Source organism: Mustela nigripes, chromosome 12 (assembly GCF_022355385.1).
Source record: "Mustela nigripes isolate SB6536 chromosome 12, MUSNIG.SB6536, whole genome shotgun sequence".
Classification (NCBI taxonomy): domain Eukaryota; kingdom Metazoa; phylum Chordata; class Mammalia; order Carnivora; family Mustelidae; genus Mustela; species Mustela nigripes.
The window spans coordinates 146,397,837-146,423,658 of record NC_081568.1 but is presented as its reverse complement, the minus strand read 5'-3'; the positions used below and the strand labels follow the sequence as shown (position 1 = coordinate 146,423,658).

The window sequence follows — 25,822 nt, the reverse complement described above, 5'->3', positions numbered from 1 at the left end:
TCGCGCGGCGTAGGTGGCGCTAGAGGCCGCCGGGGGTTTGTGAGGAAACGGCGCTGCCGCCATTTTGTGGGGTGTTTGTCGCAGCGGCTGGAGAGAGACGACGGCGGTTTGGAGGCGTTTCTCGGCCAGAAGGCCTTTTGCTTTTCCGGAGGTGAGGTTTTGGGTGGGTTGGGTGGGCCTTTTCCGTTCTTTTAAGTCTCGAAGCGAGGTGTCGGAGAAACGACCCAGTTCGGGGCCTTGGCGATCGGGGTTTCTTCGGAGCACAGCCCGCTGGTGGCGTTTGAAACCTAGAGCTGCTCAGGTGCCCTGGTAGGTTTAAAGTCTTGGGGCGGCGGGGCCGCGGTTCCGTCGCTGACTCGTCTCTGTGGCCCCGGCCGCTCGCACCGCGGCTCCAGAAGCCCTAGCTCGTGCCGCCGGCAAGAGCCAGGACCTACCGGGAAGACCCTTTGAGAGCCGCCCTTGAGGGCTTGTGCAGTCGGAGATCGAGTTCTCCTCAGAGTGCCGGGTCTCTGCCCGTTGGTAGCGTTCCGGGGGTTTTCCAGAGTCAGAGCCTCTAGCCTCAGCTGCGAGTGCGCCAGAGGCCCTGGCCAGGTGCCTGGGGCGGGGTGGGGACTGACTGCGCGTCGGGGGATCTGCAAGTCTGCGAGTCCCGGTGGTGGAGTTGAGCTTGTGCGCGTGAGAGGCCAACTGTGGAGGGGTCTGTGCCTCGTGCAGCGCTGTTGTTGCCCCCCACCCCCGCCGAAACGGAGCACAGCGTTGCTGCGCAGATGTGCATTTCCGAAACTGGGGCCCCAGGTTGTCCTTGATTACCTAAGCGCCACCCCCACCCCCACCCTCCAGCCTAGTCTTGCTTTATAGCCGTCCTGGTGTGACTGTGCTCCGGGCACACACACCTCCCGACGTCTCGTTAGTGGTTAAGTGCAGTCCTTCCGGAGCCATCTAATCGGAACTTTCCCCCATTTCCATTTTTTAAAGCCCTGCACATGGGGGCTTAAAAGGTTAAAAGGCGGGGCGCTTGGGTGGCTCAGTGGGTTAAAGCCGCTGCCTTCGGCTCAGGTCATGAGCCCAGGGTCCTGAGATCGAGCCCCGCATCGGGCTCTCTGCTCAGCAGGGAACCTGCCTCCCCCTCTCTCTCTGCCTGTCTCTCTGCCTACTTGTGATCTATCTGTCAAATAAATAAATAAAATCTTAAAAAAAAAAAAAAAGGTTAAAAGGCTTAAAAGGTTAAAGCCTCTGCCTTTGGCTCAGGTCATGATCCCAGCGTCCTGGGATCGGTCCGCATCGGGTTCTCTGCTCAAGCAGGGAACCTGCTTCCCCCTTTCTCTCTCTGCCTACTTGTGGTCTCTGTCTGTCAAATAAAATAAATAAAGCCATGTACACAGCATAAAATCGTGGGATATGAAAGGGCAGTGAGAGAATCCATTGCTAAGTGGATCCATTCAGTGGAAGGTGGTGATTCTCACGTGTAAGATTCTTTGTTAATTGAAGGTAGAGTAATAATTATCAATGGTGCCCCCCCCCCCCGTTTTGTGTGGATGTGAAGGAACTTTATCTGTAACATGTAGATCTGGAATTCTTCTCCTTGGCTCCTCAGACAGTATTTCTGAACATCAGTAAGGGAAAAACTTCATGACAGCTGGATTAAATTTAAAGCAGTGAACTTGACTAGAGAAATGAAAAAAAAAAAACAAACAAAAAACCTCTGGTCCTCCCAGGTGCTGGTTCTTATTTTAATGTTTGGGTATTGATAATTTTGGTGATTTGAGAATTCTGCATTGTTAGAGGTGAGGTGGTTTTGGCAGACTGACAGAAGCGGGGGGGGGGGGGGGGGGGGAACACCCCACAGAGCTAAAGCAGAGATGTTTTCAAAAACGGCAATCGTAATGGATAGTCATGGTAATAATCCTCCATCATCCCATGTAATTTTGCTGGCTGTGATTTAAGAACACCTAACCAAGCTATTTTGAAGAATTACTAATGTGGTTAAAAGACAGTTGGGGTGATGAAGGGAAGATTTGGAAGAATTCCACTAGAAATACACATTATTTTAGATGGCTTTTCTGTTGGCCTTTGCCTCAAGTTAATTTGTAGTGTCATTCACTTCAGTTTCTCATTTTGAGGGTGACTCTATCACACTGGAATGCTCACTTAATCATACCCAGTGAGAATCCTAACACGTTTTAGAATTTTTGATTTACCTGACCAATGCCTTCTCTTTTTTTTTTTTTTTAAGCAAAAGGTATGATACAAATATTTTCTTAGGGAATACCTCCCAAGAGAATTGCAGCTGCCTCATTTCAAGTCTGTTTTAAATGCATTTGAAATCATTTAAATTTTTACTTGAATTTGTTTGCTTGTTACTGAGTCATTTGGGCAAGCTAAAGGCAGTAAACTAAGCTGAATTTGCTCCATTTTACCTTTTTTTGTTTGTTTGTTTCAGCTTTTTAACTGCAGAGCTCCCCCTTTGAGCAGTTTGGGTATCACTGTTAAAACTTAACTGGTTTGTAAAAGAATTAAGATGGGGAGCAGCAGATAGTGATTACACTGTTTTTTGCTTTTTAAAATTTATTTATTTTTTATTTATTTTCAGCATAACAGTTTTTTGTTTTTGTTTTGTTTTGTTTTGTTTTTTAGTATTCATTATTTTTGCACCACACCCAGTGCTCCATGCAATCCGAGATTACACTGTTAGAACATAGATCCTGAGCCTGGAAGGAACACACGCATTTGAGGTTGTAGATGGAGGCAGGAAATTAGGGACTGCTCACTATCCTCATCTGATTTCACTGACCATATGCATCCTTTTCATTTTAAGACTAATTGCAAGATGATCTGGAAATAGAGAAAATGCATTTATAAATAAATCTTTGTTTTGCTATTCAGTTTCTGTGTTTGAATACTGTGTTCAACTCATGTCCTACCTTTTCCCCCAAAGCTTGGAGTCATTCTGAGATTAGAAAAAGGAACTCTAGTGCATTTTTTAAAAAAAGAAATTTCTGTACCTTTAAAATGTCATCCCCTATATTTAGCATTCCTAGTGTTTCTCTGATTTCAGTTGTCTGTATTACAGAATTTTGCCAAAGCCATATGAAACTTAGGATATTTCTCTTTAAAATAGTCCATAAGGGGTGCCTGGGTGGCTCAGTGCCTGCCTTCGGCTCAGGTCATGATCCCAGGGTCCTGGGATCGAGCCCCGCATCTAGCTCTCTGCTCAGCGGGAAGCCTGTTTCCTCCTCTCTCTCTGCCTACTTGTGATCTCTGTCTGTCAAATAAATAAATAAAATCTTTTAAAAAAAAATAAATAAAAATAAAAATAAAATAGTCCATAAAAGTTAACGTTTTGTTTTAAAGAATTCATATTAATAACTTGATTAGGAGATCATTTACTATAAAAAGAAGGTAAGGAACACCTGGCTGGCTCTGTCAGTAGAGCATGTGACTTCTGATTTCTGAGTTGTGAGTTCAAGCCTCACGTTGGGTATGAAGATTACTTAAAAATAGGGTCGCCTGCGTGGCTCAGTGGGTTAAGTAAGACTGCCTTCAGCTCAGGTCATGATCTCAGGGTCCTGAGATAGAGCCCCGCATGAGCCCCGCATCAGGCTCTCTGCTCCGCAGGGAGCCTACTTCCCCCTCCCTCTCTGCCTGCCTCTCTGCCTATTTGTGATCTCTCTCTCTGTCAAATAAATAACTAAAATCCTTAAAAAAAAAAAAAAAACCTTAAAAATGTAATAAAAGTGAGTTAAAACTCCTCCAGTTTTTAATTTCTAACTGGATATGGTCTACTGGCGTTCTGAATCTGAATCGTGGCTCTTTCAACTATGTTTACAATAGCAGTTGGCAAAGGTTAGTTGGAGATAAACACCAAAGTGAGCATTTATTTAGAAAAATTGAAAGATGGGCACCTGGGTGGCTCAGTTGGTTGGACGACTGCTTTCGGCTCAGGTTATGATCCTGGAGTCCCGGGATCGAGTCCCACATTGGGCTCCCGGCTCCATGGGGAGTCTGCTTCTCCCTCTGACCTTCTCCTCGCTCATGTTCTCTCTCACTGTCTCTCTCTCAAATAAATAAATAAAATCTTAAAAAAAAATTGAAAGAAAATGTATTATTTATTTATTTTAAAGATTTTTACTTATTTGAGAGAGAGAGACAAAGTGAGAGAGCATGGAAGGGAAGGTCAGAGGGAGAAGCAGACTCCCCATGGAGCCGGGAGCCCGATGTGGGACTTGATCCCAGGACTCCGGGATCATGACCTGAGCCGAAGGCAGTTGCTTAACCAACTGAGCCACCCAGGCGCTCCAAGAAAATGTATTATTAAGGTCTCACAGTGTCTTGCATCATTTGGTACTAGATTTGTATATGCCATTTACAGTCATCTGACATACAATGGAAATGGTGCCCCATGCCTTGGGAAATATCACCCACAAATACTTTAGAACCAGTATGAGCTCATGTGCTGAGTGTTTATATTTAAATACTGTCTGATATTTTATTTACTGAACATATCATCTATAGCCTCCATAGCTCACTTTTCATTTCCATTAACAGATGCGGCATTCCAAAAGAACTCACTGCCCTGATTGGGATAGCAGAGAAAGCTGGGGACATGAAAGCTACAGTGGAAGTCACAAACGGAAGAGGAGGTCCCACAGTAGTACGCAAGAAAACAGACATTGTAAACCACATCACCAGTTTAAAGAATCTGATTGGTAAATTACTTTTGAATTAGTAGGATTTTAACACAAGTAGTTTTAATGTTTCTTATTAGCTTATATAGCTTTATTTTGTCAGATTTATAATTCATTAAGTCAACAAATACTCAGAAAATGTTTATTGAATTCCTGTTATAGGCTAGACACTGTACAGGTGCTGAGGCTACAGCTATGAATAAAACAGTTCATACTCTTACTTATTGATGTCTGTCTGGGACTGGTGGGAGACAGTTGAGTCCCAGGTGCCAGTAGTGTAGTCAGGGCGGTGAGCCATGAACAATTTAGTCATAGTGATGTTAGGATGCCCAGTGAGTGCCTTTAACTGGTATGTAGGAGTAGATATGTATTTTAGGGTGCTCATTTAGGGTTGCACAAATGAGAGATGATGAGGGGGTAGAGAGAGTTAACCCAGATGAGAAAACCAGCATGTGCTGCTTGGGAATGGTAGAGTGCATGGGGGGCTTAGTCACTTAAACTGTACTCTATAGGTTATGTTTGTAGATAAGGCTAGTGAAGGTGTGTACGATTTTTAGAAACTTGGTTATTGTAAGAACCAGTAATTTAAGAAAGGGCCTCAGTGTAAATTTTTCAATAGCATGTGTCCTGTTAAGTATATGCTTACTGTGTAAAATTCAGAGGTGGTACATTTATATAGAATTAAAGAAATTTTAAAGTTCCTAAAGGATTAAAGAAAGGCTAGGTGAGTAGCATTTCTTTCAGTCTGTCTTCCATTGACTTCCCTTTCTCATTTGTTTTGTTGGTTGTATGTTTTCTCCTTGTTTTGTACAGATGTTCCATTGAGACTGTTTGCCAGATTGCTTTCTAAATTAGCCAGCTGGGGTTACTTTAAAAAACAGTATGTAATTTTTTTCCTTCTCCATGCTAAAACAGACTTGTTCAGTGGAACAATGAGCTTGTTGGTAGTCACTGTAGATTAATCTTTCTTCATCACATACTGTCATGTGGGGAAGAGGGAGGGTTTTCACCAGGATGACCGTGACCTGAGCTAATGAGTGCACTGCAGAAAAACGTCTGTACCCTTTTATTAACAAATAAAAATGCCCTGTGAAGCTTAACATCATAGTACTAATAATTGATAAGTTTGTTATTGTAAATGTAGGAAGGAGGATTTGAGTGATGAACAGTTTTCATGTTCACAGTTAACTGCATAAACATGATACTACATCAGTCCAATTAACCAGTAAGCCAAGCTGCTTCTTTGATATCGGCACTAGAGTGCCAATCTTGGTAATTGCGCTCTATAATCTGGAATATTCTTTTTTTTTTCTTAATTTTATTTACTTATTTGACAGAGCGGTCACAAGTAGGCAGAGAGGCAGGCAGAGGGGAGGGAAGCAGGTTCCCTGCTGAGCAGAGAGCCTGATGCGGGGCTCCATCCCAGGACCCCGAGATCATGACCTGAGCCTAAGACAGAGGCTTAACTCACTGAGCCACCCAGGCGCCCCAATAATCTGGAATATTCTAATAGTCTTTTTTGAAGATTAAGAAACTTTACAGTGGTATTTTTTATAAAATAATTGGAATTACTACAGGTCTCTAACTGCAGTAAACTGTAAAGAAGGTAACCTTGGCAGGTTGTTAGGCCCCCATTATTTCTATTTGTTCTTAAAAAAAAAATTCATTCTTTACAAGTCCTTGTCTCTGATTATTTCCTGAAAATAGGTTCTAAGAAGGGACATTTCTAAATTAAAGGGTGTGAACTATTATAAAGCTCTCGCTATATATTCATGTATTTTTTTTTCTAGAAAGTTTGTACCAGATTCTACAACATGTTTCCATGCTCCTACCAATCTTGGCATTTTGAAAGGCCAAGAATAGTGGTTTTAATTTGAATTTTTAAGGTTTTAGTGAGTTTGTCCAATACATGTTTTTTCTCTTTCAGAGTATTGCACTGATTAGAAGAGCTTTTACTATGAATCTTTTTTTTTTTAAGCTTTTTTTTTTTTTTTCCATACATATTGCAAAGTGTCTTTTCTTTCTGATTTGTCTTTTGGCGGTAGCCTGTGAATTGGTCTCCGTTGGTACAGGCTTAATTAGTTCTGTACTATATCACTAAGACTCATGTGGCTATGAACAATGCCTTTGTATATTGTGGTAAAAGTTCTTAAGTGTCTTCTTATGTAACCTAGAGTGTCAAGTCTTAAACCAGTGATTCTCAAATTTGAGAATGAACAGATCGCCTCAGAGGTATGTTTTAAATGCATATTACCAGATGTAGATTTAGTCATTCTGACCTGGGGCCCAGAGATCTTCATTTTTAATGATTCATATTTAGATAATATTGAAGAAAGACCACCCTTTGAAAACACTATTTTAAACTCTTTAGCCTGGCATGCAAGATTCGCATGATCTGTTCCCTGCTTATTTATTTGCCTCTGTTTGTTCCCCTATATGGAATATTGGTCTTGCTCTAATTGTTTACATACTGTTTTCTGGGCGATACATAGACAACCCATCTCCCAGAACACTGTTGTGATCTGTTAATGTGAGATGGTACTAATGCCATTCTTCTCCCCTGGCATTTCTTCCACTTTCTACTTTATCCAGATCTTGACTTCCCTTTAAGATGCAACTCTGCTTTTTTTATGAAGTCTTCTCTCGCCATTTTAAGCATTTTAAGTCCCATTCCACACCCCACCCCCATGATCCTAAGCACTTATGCAGCCTTTCAGCATTACCTGCATTGTCGAGTTTTGTTTTTATGTTAGTAATCTCAAATTGTTCATTTGTTGGCAAGGATTTTGCCTTATATATATTTTTTTATCTTCCACAGGACCTGTGTGGAAATAAAAACGAATGCCCGTAGCCTCATTAGTCTTGGCTATTTTGAAGGACCACAGTGAAATATTCACTGGACGTTCAGTGAATATTTTTAGAATTTAAATCAATCTATTCATCTTGTCCACTCTGTCCATACATAGCCTTTATAATTCTGTAGACTTTACATGATCTCTAAAGCGTGGTTGTTACAGGTTGAAGAGGTCCCTCATCTTTCTAGTTTATCCTCATGGCTTTATTTCACCTCATGTTTGTCAGTCTGTAGTTTGTTTATGGATTACTGCAGCTCTAGTTTTATGTACTATTTCAGCTAAACATTATTAGTTTTTTTAAAGAGCATTAGTTTTTTCTGATAGGCTTTGGACTTATATGGAAGGGATGCCTTACAGAATTAAAAAGGATGCCCTTAATAGTGAGGTAATTTCTAGCCTGATGTATTGTAGATTTCTCGTTGACAGTTTGAGGCCAAGTGATCAGATCCCTGACCTAGACCCACATTTTTATTGTAATATTCGGAGTTGTTTCTCCAATGGTTAGAACTTAAGATTGAAACTGACAAAAGGGAGTAAAGGGGGTTCTGCATTTCCCTAGCCTGGATTTGATGCCAGCCCTGTTGAGTAGGAGTTTAGAGATGCTTTTCCTTTTATTTCTGCCTACACCAGCCCCCCTGGGAAAAAGAACAACAGCATATTCTGGGGAAAGAATGATGTTGGTGAGGGCAACTAGTCAACATCTGTCACTCCATTGCTTGTCAGGATTCTTTTAGCTGATTTGTCTGACTGGGCAGGTGTCCCCTCTCTCCCTCAGTGCTCCATGTGCATCCCTCTTGAAGCTTCGCACTCTGTTGAAGAGGACACCATCCCAGGTAGAGAGGGGGACGGGAAACTGGGCCAATTGAATCTATGTCCTTTTCTTTCCATCAGATCAAGGCTACTTAAGTGGGATCTGTTGACTTCCTGGGGTCTGTGACCTTTATGAAATTCCTTGCCGAGTTTTGTTTACACATTTGTGCATTTCTCAGGGGAGAGGGTCCGTAGCTTTCATCAGATTTTTAAAGGGATCTGTAGATTCAGAAGTTAAGCACCATGGCACTAGATGATAAGGTTTCCCATGTAGAATTTTTGAGTATTTGCAAGCAGGAATGACAGGAAATGAGAAACGCAAAGGGAAATACGGGTGGTGCGGGTGGGTGTTTTGTAATCCTAGGCAAGCAATTACAAGATCCTTTTCTCATTTGTGGGGAATATATTTTAATGTCTTTGGCACATGAGGCAACCTTCAAAAGCTGTGTTGTCTGTTTCTCTAAAAGGAAAAACAGAAAGCTAGGAATACGGAGAGGAGAGGAGATGGGATGGGTGATATGTGTAGTAAAATTGGCCCATGTAATAGTTAGAATGTGCTCTACAACCATGGCAAATCCTTTTCTTTCTAGGGATCTTAATTCAGTGATCTGTGAAATGAAAGGACTATGGAATACATGTAAGATTCCTGCTAGCTCTAGTATACCTTTCATGAAAGAATTCTGTGTGTGCCAGAGATAACTAAAATTCACTTAATATTAAAAGAGAAAGGAATCCTGTTTTTGCCTGCCTCTGATTGTATGTGGCTCTGTGAGGAAAGCGAGTGAGCTTAGTTACAGATGCATATATCATAAGACTGATAAATTGCAGAAGAGCAGTTTTGTGAAGTTTTCTGTTTTAACTGTCTCCAAAAGGTAAAGGGACACTTAGTAAATCCTGAACATAACATAATTGACTCAAGCTTTGTTCCTTGATGTGAGGTGTTTGATAGCAGTGTATCTGATGGAGAATGTGAACCCACTTGTTGGTTAAAGCAAAATTATGTCTTAAGTTTGTGAGATAAGTATAAACTAATCCATCAATTTGAGGTTTTTTTTCTTTTACTGAGTTAGCTGTTTAACCAGGAATTATTGAATGTTCTGTTTGAGCTACACTGCTGCAGAATGAAGAGAATGATTTGAAATCCTTTACTGTGTTCGCAGTCATTATTTAGAAGCGAGGTCCTTGAATGAGAGAGATTATCGGGACCGGAGATACGTTGATGAATACAGAAATGACTACTGCGAAGGCTATGTACCTAGACATTATCATAGAGACGTTGAAAGCGGTTATCGAGTCCATTGCAGTAAATCTTCCGTCCGAAGCAGGAGAAGCAGTCCTAAAAGGAAGCGTAATAGACACTGTTCAAGTCATCAGTCACGTTCGGTATGATTGATTTTGTTTTTATTTGGGTGGATGTTTATTTGTGTGTAAAAAGCTCTTAAGAAGCCAGTAAGTTTGAAGAAGTTTATATATACATATAATATTATTTGGATATATTATAATTGTGTTTATATTATTTGAGTCCTTAAACATTCAGATTCTCATAGCTAATCTGTATTTATTAGGTAGCCTTCATTTGCCCACATTTACTCATTTTCTGTAGTCCAGATCATGAGTTCTTGATCTTAATATTAAAATTTTTTTTAGTTTTGTAATATAATTTTATGAAAAGATGAAGCACCCATCTTTTCTTTCATCTTAAGCTTTTTATTATTTATTTATTTATTTATTTATATTTTTTATTTCAAAAGAAGCCCTTTTCCTGAGAGATGGAAACAAATATATAACATTGCACTGGCAGATACTTAACTGTTGTTACTCTCTAGGTAGGGAAGTCCCAGAGTACAGTGCGTCATTGTCCGTAGCTAGTTCCATTGAAATTCTGAAATGGGTGCTGAATGGAAAATGCATTAGCCAAAAGCATGCCTCTTTTTATACTCAGACATCTTCACCAGTTTAATCGTAAACTTTGAATAAATTGTTTTCTTCCCCAAGTTTTTTTCAGTAGAGGTTGCTTTGATTATTAGATTGAATGCTGAAATTAACTAGCTTTAATTTCCCCTTTTACTTTATGTATATTTTAAAATATTGCTAAACATTCCAACTAATCTTGACATTTTAAAACCTTTTCCTGACAACCTAGACATCTCAGTTCACAGCATATGCTATTGTAGCACAAGAGATTAGTAGATCATGACATTGCATTCTTTAAATTTCAGACTTCAATTAAATCAGTATTTTAAAGAGACAATTGTGTTGTTTTTTTCTATTGCCACTTTAAGTATCTTATCTGAAAATCTGTTCCTTGCCATGTTTTTCTTCTGTAACATAAACTGTGCCCTGTGAATTTCTGGGGACTGAATTTGAAATTGCTCCTGCCAACTGTTCGTGGCCTGGTGCTTATCTGAATGCCTGAATATCTCCCCGCTGAATGAATTGCGTATTCTGCCCTGAATTCACTCTGATATATTGATTGGCTGGACGATCTTGGTGCTGCCCACTTGCCGTTCCAGAAGAGCCACCGAAGGAAAAGATCCAGGAGTATAGAGGATGATGAGGAGGGTCACCTGATCTGTCAAAGTGGAGACGTTCTAAGAGCAAGATGTATAGAATATTTTTCAACACTTTTTTAACTTTGCAGACAGAATAATCTTTTTAAGAATAGTTTGTCAGCGGGGGGCTAAAGAACTCTTCATTGCTTTTTTGTTTTGTTTTTTGTGGGTTTGTTTGTTGTTTTGTATTTCTTCTTTTCTGTAGAATTTAAAATATTTCTACTCTAAAGTTCCAAAATAATCAATGGAATTTGAGATTAGAGCAAGAAAGATAGCTCTATCTAATTGTTTTTGTAGCAGCTGAAAATAAAATAATTTGAGTGCTGGAACCTTAGTTATGCTTTGATAGAGATCATTTGAAAATATTCCACACTTAAGTATTCATTGTTTGAATAACTAGATAATTTGATCTCAGGTACTTACTCATCTTTCTCCTCCCTTACTTTAGATGAAATCGTGGACACTTTGGGTGAAGGGGCCTTTGGCAAAGTCGTAGAGTGTATTGATCATGGCATGTAAGTTGTTTTTTTCTTTTTTGCACATTCTGATATTTCTTGGGAAACATCCGTTATTTAGATGAAATGGTATTTTAAGTATTAGCCACGTGTTTTCCTGGGTGGTGTAAATACCCAGAATTTCTTGAACTGTGTCTGGGTTATTTACCAAGAATGTGGATTTTGGTCAAGAATGCTGACAAATGGCACCTAGCTGGCTCGTTTGGTGGAGTGTGCGACTCTTGATTCCCAGGTTGTGAGTTTGAGCTCCAGGGCAGGTGTAAAGATTACTTAAAAGTAAACAAAAACCTGACTAATTCTGTGGATGGTGTTTGTTGAAATTAAAGTGGGTCTTCAAGTAAAGGGGTTTCCTAGACCTTAGGCCTTGACCCTTATGTGAGATTTAGAGTGCTTTGCTTTAGTTTTGAATAGCAGAGACAATAAAGCTTTTCTAATCTCAGTGGGAAACATGTATTCCCCATCTGAAAATCACACAGTGGAAGAAATGGCCTAGCAAAAAGCAGTCTACCCTGGAGTGTCATTAAAGATTGGAAGGGAACATCTTCTGTTTAAAAGGTTTTGGAACCTTCTAGGGGCTCCTGGGTGGCTCTGTTGGTTAAGTGTCTGCCTTTGGCTCAGGTTCATGATCTCCAGGTCCTGGGATCGAGCCCCCATTAGGGAGGCTTAGTGGGGCATCTGCTTGTCCCTCTGCCCCTCCTCCTGCTCATGCTCATAAGCGAGTTTGTTCTCCCCCTCTCAAATAAATGATATCTTAAAAATAAAAGGTTTTGGAACCTTCCAGCTTTTGGGGGAGTGATTCGTAATTACAACTAGAAAAGTCTGCTATTAAGTACTAGATATTACTAGAAGAATTTCATTTTATCACAGTTGTGCTTTATATCATGCAGATTTTGTACATTGTTTCTTCAGACTTCATCAAATAAAAGCTTCTATGGCAAAAAAACAAAAACACAGGGCGCCTGTGTGGTTCAGTGGGTTATGCCTCTGCCTTTGGCTCATTATCTCAGGGTCCTGGGATTGAGCCCCACATCGGGCTCTGCTCAGCAGGGAGCCTGCTTCCTCCTCTCTCTCTGCCTGCTGCTTTGCCTACTTGTGATTTCTCTCTATCAAATAAATAAATAAAAATCTTAAACAAAACAAAAACAGAACAAAAACCTTTATTCCCAAATCTGCATATTAGAGTTAGGTGTTTTGTTTTTTTAAGATTTTATTTACTTGTTTGACGAGATATATAGAGAGAACACAAATAGAGTGGCATGAAGAGGGAGAAGTAGGCTTTCCGATGAGCAGGGAGCCCCATGTAGGACTTGATCCCATAATCCTGGGATCATGACCCAAGCTGAAGGCAGATACTTAACCGACTGAGCCACGCAGGCACCCCTTGAGTTAGCTTCTTAACTATGAAGAAATTCTGTTATTGAAAGGCTGCAGAATAAAGGCCAGATTCTTTAATATGAAACCCTTTGTGATTTGGCCCTCTGTGTCTTGTTTTAATGTTTTCCTCCAGATCTCTGTTCTGTAGTTTGCAAACTTTTTATAAGTGAACCTTTTTAAAACCAGTTCAACTGCACATCTCTAAAATGACATCTAAAATTTTTCATCATAAAGTAGTTTTGGGGGGCGCCTGGGTGGCTCAGTGGGTTAAGCCTCTGCCTTCAGCTCAGGTCATGATCTCAGGGTCCTGGGATCAAGCCCCACATAGGGCTCTCTGCTCAGCGGGGAGCCTGCTTCCCCCTCTCTGCCTGCTGCTCTGCCTATTTGTGATCTCTCTCTCTCTCTGTGAAATAAATAAAATCTTTTAAAAAAATAAATAAAAATAAAGTAGTTGGGAAGGAGGTGATTTTTACCTTATTTAAACATTAATATATTTTGAAACTTTTTTATTTAAATATATTTGAGGGAATCTAAATACTTTAGCAACTTGATATATCTAATGTTAGCCATGAATCAGTTCTTCTTGAATGCTTAAACATGTTTTATTCTTGAAGTTATTTTCATTCCATTTTCCATAAAGTATATTAAGTATCTTTTATTATCACCCTGTCTTTTCTGCAACAAAAATGTGAATGTCAAGGGAAATTTTGAAATACTTTCAGACCTCTAGAAAAGTTTCTCTAGAACAGAAAAAATCCTAAATATCCTTCGTCCAGATTTTCCATGGGTTAACGTTTTACATTTTCTTTCTCATTCTCTGTATATACACGTGTCATATTTTCAAATTTTGCTTAGATAATCTACAGATCTTACTCAGACTTCACCAGTGCCCTATCATTGTTCTTTAAAATTTCTTGAGGGGTGTCTGGGTGGCTCAGTGGGTTAAAGCCTCTGCCTTTGGCTCAGGTCATGATCCCAGAGTCCTGGGATCGAGCCTCGCATCGGGCTCCCTGCTCAGCAGGGAGCCTGCTTCCTTCTCTTTCTCTGTGTGCCTCTCTGCCTACTTGTGATCTCTGTCAAATAATAATAAATCTTTTAAAAAAATAAACTAAAATTTCTTGAGATTCCAAATTGTATTTGAGATACTCCAATTAATGGTATTCAATTGATTAAGTAGAAATCTTTGCAAATTTTGATACTTATTTGACCTAAATACAAAAGTTAATTGGAAATGTGTCTTGTATTGGGTTAGTTTGGGCTTAAAAAAAAGGAGTACATGGGGCGCCTGGGTGGCTCAGTGGTTGAGTGGCTGCCTTTGGCTGAGATCATGGGGATCAAGCCCTGCATTGGACTCCCTGCTGAGCATGAAGCCTGCTTCTCCCTCTCCCCCTGCTAATGTTCCGCTCTCACTGTGTGTGTCTCTCTCATACCAGTAAATAAAATCTTTAAAAAAAGGAATATATGTAGTCATAAACACACTTCCAAGTGCTTAACTTAAGATGTTTCCTTTTTCAGGGCTCCTGGGTGGCTCAGTGGTTTAAAGCTTCATCTGACTTGAGCTCGGGTAATGATCCCAGGGTCCTGGGATTGAGCCCCACATTGGGTTCCCTGCTCAGAAGGGAGAGTCTGCCCCCCCCACCTCTGCCTACTTGTGATCTTTCTTTCTCTCTCTCTCTCTACCAAATAATAAATAAATAAATAATAGCTTTTTAAAAAGGTGTTTCCTTTTTTAAAAGATGACATGTAATCTGTAAGTTGAAAGTATACAAGTGTTCATTGTAATTACTGAGGTAGTTTTAGCTAACAGCTTTATTAATTTTTCATTCCCAGAGCTAATAAGCACTGAGAAAACTTGGGTCATACATAGATGATACTAGAAAGAGTTTTGTCATAGAAGTCTCATAGCAACTCTTTGAAGTCTTGAGATACATGCAAAGTGTCATAGGGAGATTATCATGAAAATAAGTTTTTAATGATTTATCAGGGCACAGTTTCACTGGGGCTTTTTGAAAACAGTGAATTGGAAACCACCAGACTTAGAAAAAAGGTTTGCTGTCCAGCCACTAGAAAGCTCAAGGTTGGTTGGTTGGTGGTTGGTTTGTTCATTTTACAGTCTAGGGCACATATATTTTCTTTTTTTCTTTTAAGGTTAATTTGTTTGTTTTGAGGGAGACTGAGGGAAGGGACAGAAGGAAAGCGAGAATCTCAAGCAGATTCTGCGGTGTTGCTCACCTAGCAAGACTTGAGGCTGGACTCATGACCCTGAGATCATGACCTGAGCCGAAATCCAGAGTTGGCTGCTGAATGGGCTGTGCCACCTAGGCGCCCCCTACGGCACATATCTTAATATACTAATGGGGGGATATGAAGTTTTTTTTTTCTTGTGTAAAGTGGAAGGACCAGAGTTTTAAGAAAAAGAAAAAAAAAGGCTTGAGTGCTATTTCATCTTCAGGAAGATCAAATTTAGAAAAGAAGACAAAGGGAATTTGAAGAAACCCGTTTCCTCAAGAAATGGCTTGATACGTTTTATTTATTTATTTATTTATTTATTAAAAAGATTTTATTTATGTATTTGACAGACAGAGATTGCAAGTGGGCAGAGAGAGGGAGGAGGAAGCAGGCTTCCCACCAAGCAGAGAGCCCCATGCAGGGCTCGATCCCAAGACCCTGAGATCATGACCCGAGCCGAAGGCAGAGGCTTTAACCCACTGAGCCACCCAGGTGCCCCACTTGATACGTTTTAGAAAGTATTACAGATACCCTGATCTAAAGCTTGTGCCCCACACTAGCTGTTTCTCTTCACTTGAGTCTGTGAATTTAGTAAATATTTTCCTGGCTTCATGACTTACTGATGGTCTGTCCTTTGTTTGAACGTGTTCACTTTTCCTCCCAAATCTTAAAGACTGTGAGCTATTTTTCAGGGCTCAGTCACGTGTCAGCTTCTTCTCTGAATAAGTTTGAGCCTCCCTTAGCCCCCTAATTGTTAGGCTTGCCCATCTCTTTGCTGTGTAGTAGCTCCTAGGAAGTACTTCTGACCTTGTAAGTTGTTCATGTGTCTGTTTTTTCCATTTGACTGAGGAGCATAGGGACAAGCCTTGTCTTTGTCACTAACAACCTGTGCGCCTTCTGGCATAGGTTGGGTCTGAGCATACGCTTTTAGCAGTAGCATGTTCTATTTGAGGTTTTATTTTTATCTTTTTTTTTTTTTTTAACTTTTGTATGAAGTCTAGGTAAATGTAAAATTCTGAAAACATTAAAATTTTTGAGTATTAAGGAATTAATTGCTTTATAGAAATTGTGTTTTGTCAGGTTGTTTTGAAAGGATGTTATGTGGAATTGGATATAAGATGTCCTGAAAGACTTCTAGAATAATAACAGAGTAATTGATACTCAGTAAGACTATGCTTTAGAGGACACATGTCTTCATCCTGCTCCTATACATAAATGGTTTTCATCTTAATTTTGTTTTTAAGGGATGGCATGCATGTAGCAGTGAAAATTGTAAAAAATGTAGGTCGATACCGTGAAGCAGCTCGTTCAGAAATCCAAGTATTGGAGCATTTAAATAGTACTGATCCCAATAGTGTCTTGTAAGTATAAACTTAAACTGTGATCTGTCCTGTTGCCTAAAATAACCAGAATTCTGTGAACTGACTTGTTTTTATTTTGATCTGTTTTAGCCGATGTGTCCAGATGCTAGAATGGTTTGATCATCATGGTCATGTTTGTATTGTGTTTGAACTACTGGGGCTTAGTACCTATGATTTCATTAAAGAAAATAGCTTTCTACCATTTCAAATTGACCACATCAGGCAGATGGCATATCAGATCTGCCAGTCTATAAATTGTAAGTATACTTGATAAATTTTAAACACCAGAAAATTAAGTTTTCACTGTATAAGCAACATGTCAAAATATTGTTACTAAAAATACACATTATAGGGCGGCGCCTGGGTGGTTCAGTGGGTTAAAGCCGCTGCCTTCGGCTCAGGTCATGGTCTCAGGGTCCTGGGATCGAGTCCCGCATCGGGCTCTCTGCTCAGCAGGGAGCCTGCTTCTCTCTCTCTCTCTCTCTCTGCCTGCCTCTCCATCTACTTGTGATCTCTCTCTGTCAAATAAATAAATAAAATCTTTTAAAAAAAAATTAAAAATTAAAAAATTAAAAAAAAATAAAAATACACATTATAGGTAAAGATGAAATTCCTATATCACTATTAATCTTAAGTGTCCCCCAATACAGATGAAATACATAAGTGAAACTAAAAATGTCTTTTTGTTCTCTTGTAGTTTTGCATCATAATAAGTTAACCCATACAGATCTGAAGCCTGAAAATATTTTATTTGTGAAGTCTGACTATGTAGTCAAATATAATTCTAAAATGGTAAGTTACAGTTTTATTTTAATTTTGGTGGTGGTTTTTAAACTTAATTTGTTTTGGTGATCTTGGATAAGGAATTTTATTTTCACTTCTGAGGCTGGTTATATCTTGATATTTAACCAAAAAAGGATAATCTTTCTTTACCTTTCTCATGGAGTTATGTTGAAAATCAAAAAGATAATTCATGTGCATGTCTTTTGAAGTGCTGTAAAGTATTTCGTGTCTTTAATGATCTTCATGTTGACTCAACTGTATTTTTCTAGAAACGTGATGAACGCACATTAAAAAATACGGATATCAAAGTTGTTGACTTTGGAAGTGCAACGTATGATGATGAACATCATAGTACTTTGGTATCTACACGGCATTACAGAGCTCCAGAGGTCATTCTGGGTCAGTGGACACCACCCTTCCTGATACTATAATTAAGAGATTTTTTTTTCCTCCACATCTTTTGTTAGGGGACAGATAGAGGGATGGGTGTGATTTTCTTAGTGTACAGAAAATAGATTATGTGTCCTAAGAAAAACTGTCTGGACATGACTACAAATACTTTTTTTGAATGGGAAAAATGTGATACCATCTGTAAAGACATTCCAGGTGGTTGGTTTTTGTTGTTGTTTTTAATTTTTACTTTTTTAATTATGTTTGTGTGCATGCTCGCTCCATGCCCAGCATGGAGCCCAGAGCAGGTCTTGAACTCACATCCCTGAGATCAAGCAAGACCTGAGCTGAAATCAAGAATTGGACGCTTAACTGAGCCACCCAGGTGCCCCCCAAGTGATTTTTTTTTTTTAAGATTTATTTATTTATTTATTTATTTGACAGACAGAGATCACAAGTGGGCAAAAAGGCAGGCAGAGAGAGAGGGAGAAGCAGGCTTCCCGCTCGGCAGAGGGCCCGATGCAGGGCTCGATGCCAGGACCTTGAGATCATGACCTGAGCCAAAGGTAGAGGCTTTAACCCCCTGAGCCACCCAGGTGCCCCCCAAGTGATTATTTTTTAAGCAAGTTAACCACACAAGATCATAAAAGGGCATGTTCTAGTGACAAGGTGTGTCACGGCAGTGTGAAGTAAAGGGGGTACCAATTTTCATGGTACAATAGCATGGTGCTGTAGAAATGCTAAAGGTCTGGTTTGCAGACATGTAGGTAAAGGGCAGGTGGAGGTCAAGAAGAAGAGGGTCCCATCTAAGAGGAGCAGTTTGATAATCCTTGATTTGAGAAAGATTAAAGAAGAAAATTACTTTAAGGTACCAAGTTTTGAAAGAAGAGGGACTTCAGTAAGGGAGTGCATATCTTGCACCGCGAAATGTCAGAGACCAGGTCTTGTTAATAGAGTGGAGAAGTGTCAGAGAGGAGGTTGGGGGTTCAGATGGGATCCCCCATCTGAAGTTCAGATCAGGTGCTCTTGAGACATGGTTACATGGAATAGGCTTGTTAGCAAAAAGGTCCAACTGAGGTTGGATAGAACATTTTTGCAGAGTCCGTTTGTTCTTTTTACCTTTTTTTTGTGCAACAGGAGTTGGTAGTTCAGAATAAGAGTAGGAATATAAACTAACTCCACTTGGAGTAGAGGATTGCTAAAGACATAAGGAAATTGAGAATATTATGCAGTGATGGCCAGTAGAACTTTCCATGTTTCTATATTTGCAGTATCCAGTTTGGTAACTCTTCACCACATGTGGACTACTGCATACTTGGAGTGTAGGTGGTGTGACTGAGACACTGTATTTTAAATTTTATATTAGTTTAAATGTTAGCTGTAAATAGCCTCATGTTAGCTGGTGGCTTCCGTGTTGGACAGCACAGGTCTTCAACTGGTCTTTGAAATGGATGATAATAGGATTTCTGCTTAGATGGTCTGCAGGCATCTATTATGTTGCAGTAGTTTAGAAAGTGTATTCATGGTTGAGGACTAAAGGCTTCAGTGAGGGCAAAAGAAGTATGGGAAGAGTCTATGGACAGAGAGCTATTTTCAGATCTTGAAAGGATACGACTTCCTATGTTGTCAATTTTAAGATGCAGATTACCCCCCACACACACACAATACAAAGTAACTGGCATTTTTTTTGTTATTAGTACATAAAATAGTTGTGTGTCTTTCTGTTAACGGCCTCCTAGATTGGGTAAAATACAGTAATTCTTAAGAATGACCATAACACAGTTCCAAGTTTGGCCATACTAGATAGCAGCTATAAATCCGGAATTGGGGTTATTGCCCTTGAGGAAAAGAAGTCAGCAGATTGGGCAATTAGAAGGGCCCTTTGTGTTTCTGGATTACTGATCCCGAGGATTGAGGCAGAATTAGGTTGAAGAGGAAGATGAAATCAGGGGCTGCCATTGAGGAGGGCAGTTGGTCACCTGCCTTGCGCATTGGTAGTAAATGGATGAGGCTGAGAGAGGTAGGTAGATGTGAATGGTGGAAAATCCCAAAGAGTCCGAGTGCTGACTTCCCAGAGAATGGGATGGTTTAGAACTGTGTGTGGCAGAAGGTTATGGTCATCTGGGAACAAAGCTGCTTTGGAAGATGGGAGTGGCTAGAGAAGAAAACCTTCATTTTAGGTCTAAGATCTATCATTTGCAGATTTTTTGTGTGTGTCACTGTAGGTAGAACCCATTTGTTACCCATTTGTTCGGATAGTAGGCATTGTGAGCATTAACAAAAATGACTAAATCAAGAAATAAGTAAATAAAATGACTAAATCATAGTCAAGTTTTTAATGTGCTTTTCGTTACTGAAAGTAATTGGGCTGTCTTTTACAGTAGGTTTTATTTATACATTATTATTTTATTAAATGCTTGATCTTTAAAAGTTGAAAACATCCATATGGTTTACTTTTTTTCTCCTTTCCAATTAAGTAGGCTTTAAGAAGACTAGGTATTTTATTCTTTCCTGAATGGTACTGCCATTGAGAATCATGAAAGAGAAAGTATACGTGAAATCATGTACCGATAGCCTAAAAAGCACATATATAAGTAGAATAAGTAGATCCTGTGAACTATAAATGGCTCTATAATTCTGCTTATAGTGAAACTGCTTACGATACCATTACAATCCTAATTTATGTAAAATTGTGGTATTTTTTTAATGCAAGAGATAAACTCTGCCTTTAAGCTGATAATAATAAATGGTTAGTAATTACATTTTGAGGATGATTGTCAACCTGTATTTGCTGTACAAATGTAAATTTTCCTGGAGCAACCATGAACTGGGTATAACCGTGCTTCCCATTGCATGCAGTTCAAAGATGATGGAGTATTTGTACAAATCGATAGTTACATGTGGAAAATATTTGCTAGCCCTTTTCTTATTTTACATAAAATGCCCCCAGCCCTAGATTAAAGCACTGACTTGTAAGGATGTGGAGAATTATGAGAACATACTGAGTAACATTTTATATAAAACTGAAAAAGTAAACCCTAAGTTTACTGTCCTATTCTCCCAAATGGGCTAGGTGAAAAGGGCCCCCATGCAGGGAAGGCTGTAGGGTATTGGTAATTAAAAACTGTTGCATATACAAGTGTTGCGTTTTGGGGGGCACCTGAGTGCTCCATTAGTTGAGTGTCTGCCTTCGGCTCAGGTCATGATCCTGGAGTCCTGGGATCCAGCTCCGCATCAGGCTCCCTGCTCAGCGGAGAGTCTGCAGCTGCTTCTACTTGTGTGTGTGTGTGTGTGTGTGTGTGCGCGCGCTCGCGCGCGCGCTCTCTCTCTCTCTCTCTGTCAGATTAATTAAAAACAAAACAAGTATGTGTTTTTGTTTTTACAGCTTTAGGTTGGTCCCAGCCTTGTGATGTTTGGAGCATAGGTTGCATTCTTATTGAATATTACCTTGGTTTCACAGTCTTTCAGGTATGTATTTAATAAATAACATTTCATAATTCTCAGTGTTAAAGGCATATGAAAATTTAGGCCTCCATATTAACAAGTTGCTGTAATGTTCTTCTTAAGGTTAAAATTTACATATGGAAAATGGTCATTCTTCTCTAAAACCAGAATTGGGGGAACTACTCTTAGTGAATGGTCATAGTGCATTTTGCATGTGATTGGAGTTCATATTGTCTTGTGTTTCCATTTTTTTATTGAGTCCCTGCATACGTTTGTATTAGTTTATTGTGGCCAGCTTTAATTCCATTCTGGTTATGTTAACTGTCAGCACGACCATGAGCAAGTCACTTAGTCCTTTTTATAAAGTGATTCAGGAAGAATAAATTGTATTTGAGATGTTTGTATTAAGCATCTGTGACCCCCTAGGCACATTTCAAGCCGCTTAGGTGTATAAAGATGAAAAGAACATCTCTGTCCTCAAGGAAGTTGTGCAAAAGATAGACGTGGGAGAGCTTACAGTACAGTGTGGTGTATTTGCTCTCGTGGGACAATGTGGAAAGTGTAGTGGGAACCCAGGAAAGATGGACAGTTCGATTCCTCTGAAAAGGCATCACTGAGGAGGTGTGGTGAGTTTAAACCAGCGCTAGAAGGAAGATGAGGGCTTTGTCAGAAAACCAGAGAATGTGGAGGTCGGCTTAGGAAGAGGAAGCTGGACCCTTAAATGAGTGGAGGCATAAAAGAACGTACTCTGGTTGGGGAATTATAAACAGTGCTGTCAGAATCTTGCATAGTGGGAAAATGATGCAGGGACTGACTAATGGACCTGTTTGGATAGAAAGGTACTTATTTTTAGAAGTTAGTGTTATCCAGAATGTAGACTAATCCAAAGTGAAAATGATTTTGTGATTTTGTCATTCTGGCATTTATTTGGAGATCATTCCTCCAGGTTTTTTGTTTGTTTTTCGTACTAAAATGTCCCTTTTAAGGAATAATGATAATAGTTGTTGGCAGTTTTTTGTTTTGTTTTGTTTTTTAATTAAAATCATTACTTGGCAAAACGAAGCAGGAAACCTTATTTAAGTCCCTGCTTTCTATTGTCATAATTCTTCTTACATCTGAAATTTAACGGTCTCCTAGAAGCTTTAAGTTGTATACGCATTGACGACGTTTCAGTAGGGTTGTAGTGTGACCGAAGTGTTGTGATCTGTTTTGGAAGTGATGGGGGTGCTGGTTGGGCACACTCTGCTTCCTGTTGAGGATGACTTGAAGGGTGAAGGGGAAGAGTGAGGAGTTCAGAGTCACTTGGGTGGTGGCTGTGGTAGATCGTGTGTCTCAGGCTTGTGGGGCCTGTCACCAGCCTTCTCCTGTTGCTAATCCCCAGCAATCCTGTTAAAAGTACTCTGAGTGGGGCACCTGAGTGGCTCAGTGGGTTAAGCCTCAGGTCATGATCCCAGGGTCCTGGGATCGAGCCCCACATCGGGCTCTCTGCTCTACAGGGAGCCTGCTTCTTCCTCTCTCTCTGCCTGCCTCTCTGCCTACTTGTGATCTCTGTCAGATAAATAAAGAAAAAATCTTAAAAAAAAAAAAAAGTACTCTGAGTTTATAGACAAGTTTGAGATCTAGAACCATGGTGACGAGTGAGTTCTTGGAGGTGTGGTGTATCTGGTTTGTGGCGGTAAGGTGAGGGTCAGAAATAGTTGAGCGGATGGTTTGCCACCTTCATTCTGATACCTATAAAAGTTGCTTCCCATGATTTGTGAGTGTAAATCACTCTGAGGTCTTAAGTGCAGATCATTAACACTTGAGGAGACTTGTTTTCTGTTTTAAGTTCCACGCTCCAAAATAGTCTTAAACTAAGGAATTCTTTTTTAAATGTGGAGCTAGCTTTTTGCCACATCTGAGAATGAAGACTGTTCTGAGCAATCACTCTAAAGGGATGCACTAGTACTGCAAAGAGCCCCAGGGGCAATGGTGAGGAAATGCCCTTAACTGTAGCCAGTTCTTTCCTGTCTGTAGTTCTTTATAGAACATGAGCAAGGGTGTTAGGGACACTGGGCTTCCGTTACAAGATGAGGTCTGTGTGTGCTCATTTCCCCAACAGTGTGTTCAGGAGCATGGTTTTCTTGTTGAATATGACCCTTCTTGGGTGAAAATACACCAGAAGGGTTGGGATGCGGCGAGGTGTTGAGGGTTCAGTATCAAGCCAAGAAAGATGAGTTAATTCTAGAAGGAAATGACCCTGAACTTGTATCAAATGAGCTGCTTTGATTCAGCAAGCCACAACAGTTAAAAACAAGGTATCAGAAAATATGGGCTGGTGTCTAGGATTTTGAAAAAGGAACAGTTCGCTGCAGGCTGGTGATTAAGATCTAATAAAGATAAATGTGTGGAGCTAGTATTACCTGCTCCTGTCATGGATTTGGGACTCCACGTGGTGGAGGTGGGGTGCTAGGAACAGTAGTTGATAGATTTTAAAAAGCATTACCCACAGCCTCTGCTCTTCAGACTGAGAGTTGGCAAATGATACCCTTGCCTGATGCCTGCTTTAAAAAAAAGAATATGTGACAGAGACCATTTGTGGCCAGGTAGGCCTAAAATACTTAATGTTTGGACCTTCACAAAAGTTTGCTGCCCTCTCATCAGAGAGTTCACCATCTCAGCTGTAAGTGTGCAGGTGTCTCTCCTTCAGCCAGAGCTCTGCTCCTGTATGACTTAATAATATGAGTTTTGACTTAGGTCCATAATTCACCTTTCCTCATTTACAAGCTAGTATCTCAGCTTCTTGGACACGCACATTCCCATATATGGAGCTCAGGATTGTTGTGAGAATTACTGGCCCTGGATTTTTATTGCCTGAAAAGAGTAGATGTTAACATGTTGCTTTTCACTGGTGAGTGGAGGCCAGTTTGGGGTCAGCAGCTGAGTAAGTGAGGAGACCAGTTTTCTGATACTCTTTCCTAGTCGTTTTTCAGCAAATAGTGCATGAATTGAAAAAGTAAGGAAAACGTTCAGTTTCACATTAAATTCCATGTCTTCTGCTATCCAGAACCTTAATGTTGGGTATCAGAAAGACTTCGGTTTTACTGGTTTCCACAGAGAATACGGCTCATTGAGTTTTGTTCCATCTTTGAAGTAGAGTGTAATATCAGCCGTGCAGCTGTCTAATCTAGCCCTTTGTGTCAGTGCTGTTTTCTTGTATTTTCCTTTATTGTGCATGTAGCACAAGAGAAAGTGCTAAATTTGTTTTTCTTACGTGTTTTAGACTCATGATAGTAAAGAGCACCTCGCAATGATGGAACGAATACTAGGACCCATACCAACACACATGATTCAGAAAACAAGGTACGTGTATTGCCCTGTATTCAGACTATAGAGAACCCAACTTTGGTGTCAGTGCTTATCCCAAGGACTTCAGATTTGGATTCTTTTCCCCCAGGCAGTCAAATTTTTTAAAAGTAATGCAGTATTTACCTTGTGATCTAGTAAACAGAGGTGGTGGTTTTTACATTCAGGTTAACCTTTGCATAAATGTTTTCCTAACTTGATAAAAACATAATACAGAGAGTAGTAAAAAGAGCTTGATCTTGGAGTCCTCTCGATCTATTTGTATTCCGGACTACTGCTAGCTAGGTGTCTGCCTTTGGACAAGATGCTAGAATGGTTTGCAAACAGAACTTCGCCACTGCTTCCCAGATCTAGTGAAATCTGAACTCCTAGAGGACTGGATCCGGAGGCCAACACTGGTCTATGTATGGTACTTATGAGCCACTTAGGTGGGCTGCTGAAACCCCTGAGGGTGTGAGAGTGAGGAAGATGCACCATGAAGTATCTGATCCGTAACTGCTGAGATTTGAAAAAATTGTATGCATGTGTATGTGTGTCTATAGAGCCGTCCATGCTCCCATCTGTTCCAGTGGGGGCAGGGTAAACATGTGGCTCTTCAGTTGTTTTTACTGACCCAGACTTTTTCTTATAGAAAACGCAAGTACTTCCACCATAACCAGCTGGACTGGGATGAACACAGTTCCGCTGGCCGATATGTTAGGAGACGCTGCAAACCATTAAAGGTAAAAGAGCAAAGATACAAGGTGGTTTAAAAAAAATGTTTTTAAAAACTATTTTTAAATCTCTTTCTTAAACAGACATTTTCCCCCCCCAGGAATTTATGCTCTGTCATGATGAAGAACATGAGAAACTATTTGACCTGGTACGAAGAATGTTAGAATACGACCCAGTGAAACGAATCACCTTGGATGAAGCCTTGCAGCATCCTTTCTTTGACTTATTAAACAAGAAATGAAATGGAAATCAGTGGTCTTACTATATACTTCTCTAGAAGAGATTACTTAAGACTGTGTCAGTCAACTCTAAACATTCTAATATTTTTGTAAACATTAAATTATTTTGTACATTAAGTGTAAATACTGTATGTTTTGTATCAATAGTATAATTACCTTGTTAAGCAAGTATGGTCTTGATAATGAATGAACTATAAAAGTTAAAATTAATTTTCCTTTTTGAAATTACCATTTTTAAAAATCTTTGGAATATTCTTTGTGTCCAGTGATAAATGTGATTGATCTTGTCTTTTGTACATGGAGGTCAACTCTTTGAAGTGATTTTTTTGAGTAAAAGGCAATCTTGACTACTTTATTCTTAATGAATATTCTTTATATACCTCAAATTCAAAACTTTTTGTAATTTTTTTTTCTGTAATTGTTGAACAAGTAATAAGTATTAACTCCCAGTAGGCAGGTATTGGAAACCAAAACCCATAGGAAAATGTTTACTCTTGGAATTTCATTAAATTTTAAAAGAATTGTG

At 39.7% G+C, this 25,822-nt stretch overlaps 1 protein-coding gene across 2 annotated transcripts; it reads left to right on the top strand.

The window, feature by feature from the left end:
- CLK4 (CDC like kinase 4) lies at positions 1 to 25,822 on the top strand. 2 transcript variants are annotated; one of them, XM_059416136.1, is made up of 13 exons: positions 1 to 151; positions 4,546 to 4,706; positions 9,511 to 9,733; positions 10,864 to 10,954; positions 11,351 to 11,417; positions 16,265 to 16,381; positions 16,472 to 16,638; positions 17,079 to 17,173; positions 17,434 to 17,563; positions 20,940 to 21,022; positions 24,261 to 24,340; positions 24,975 to 25,065; positions 25,158 to 25,822. In XM_059416136.1, the coding sequence occupies exons 2-13, from the start codon at positions 4,546 to 4,548 to the stop codon at positions 25,296 to 25,298; spliced, it is 1,446 nt and encodes a 481-aa protein (XP_059272119.1). In that variant the 5' UTR covers positions 1 to 151; the 3' UTR covers positions 25,299 to 25,822. The 2 variants fall into 2 exon arrangements, with proteins under 2 accessions (XP_059272119.1, XP_059272120.1); XM_059416137.1 differs by lacking the exons at positions 1 to 151; positions 4,546 to 4,706; positions 10,864 to 10,954 and having other exon boundaries at positions 9,642 to 9,733.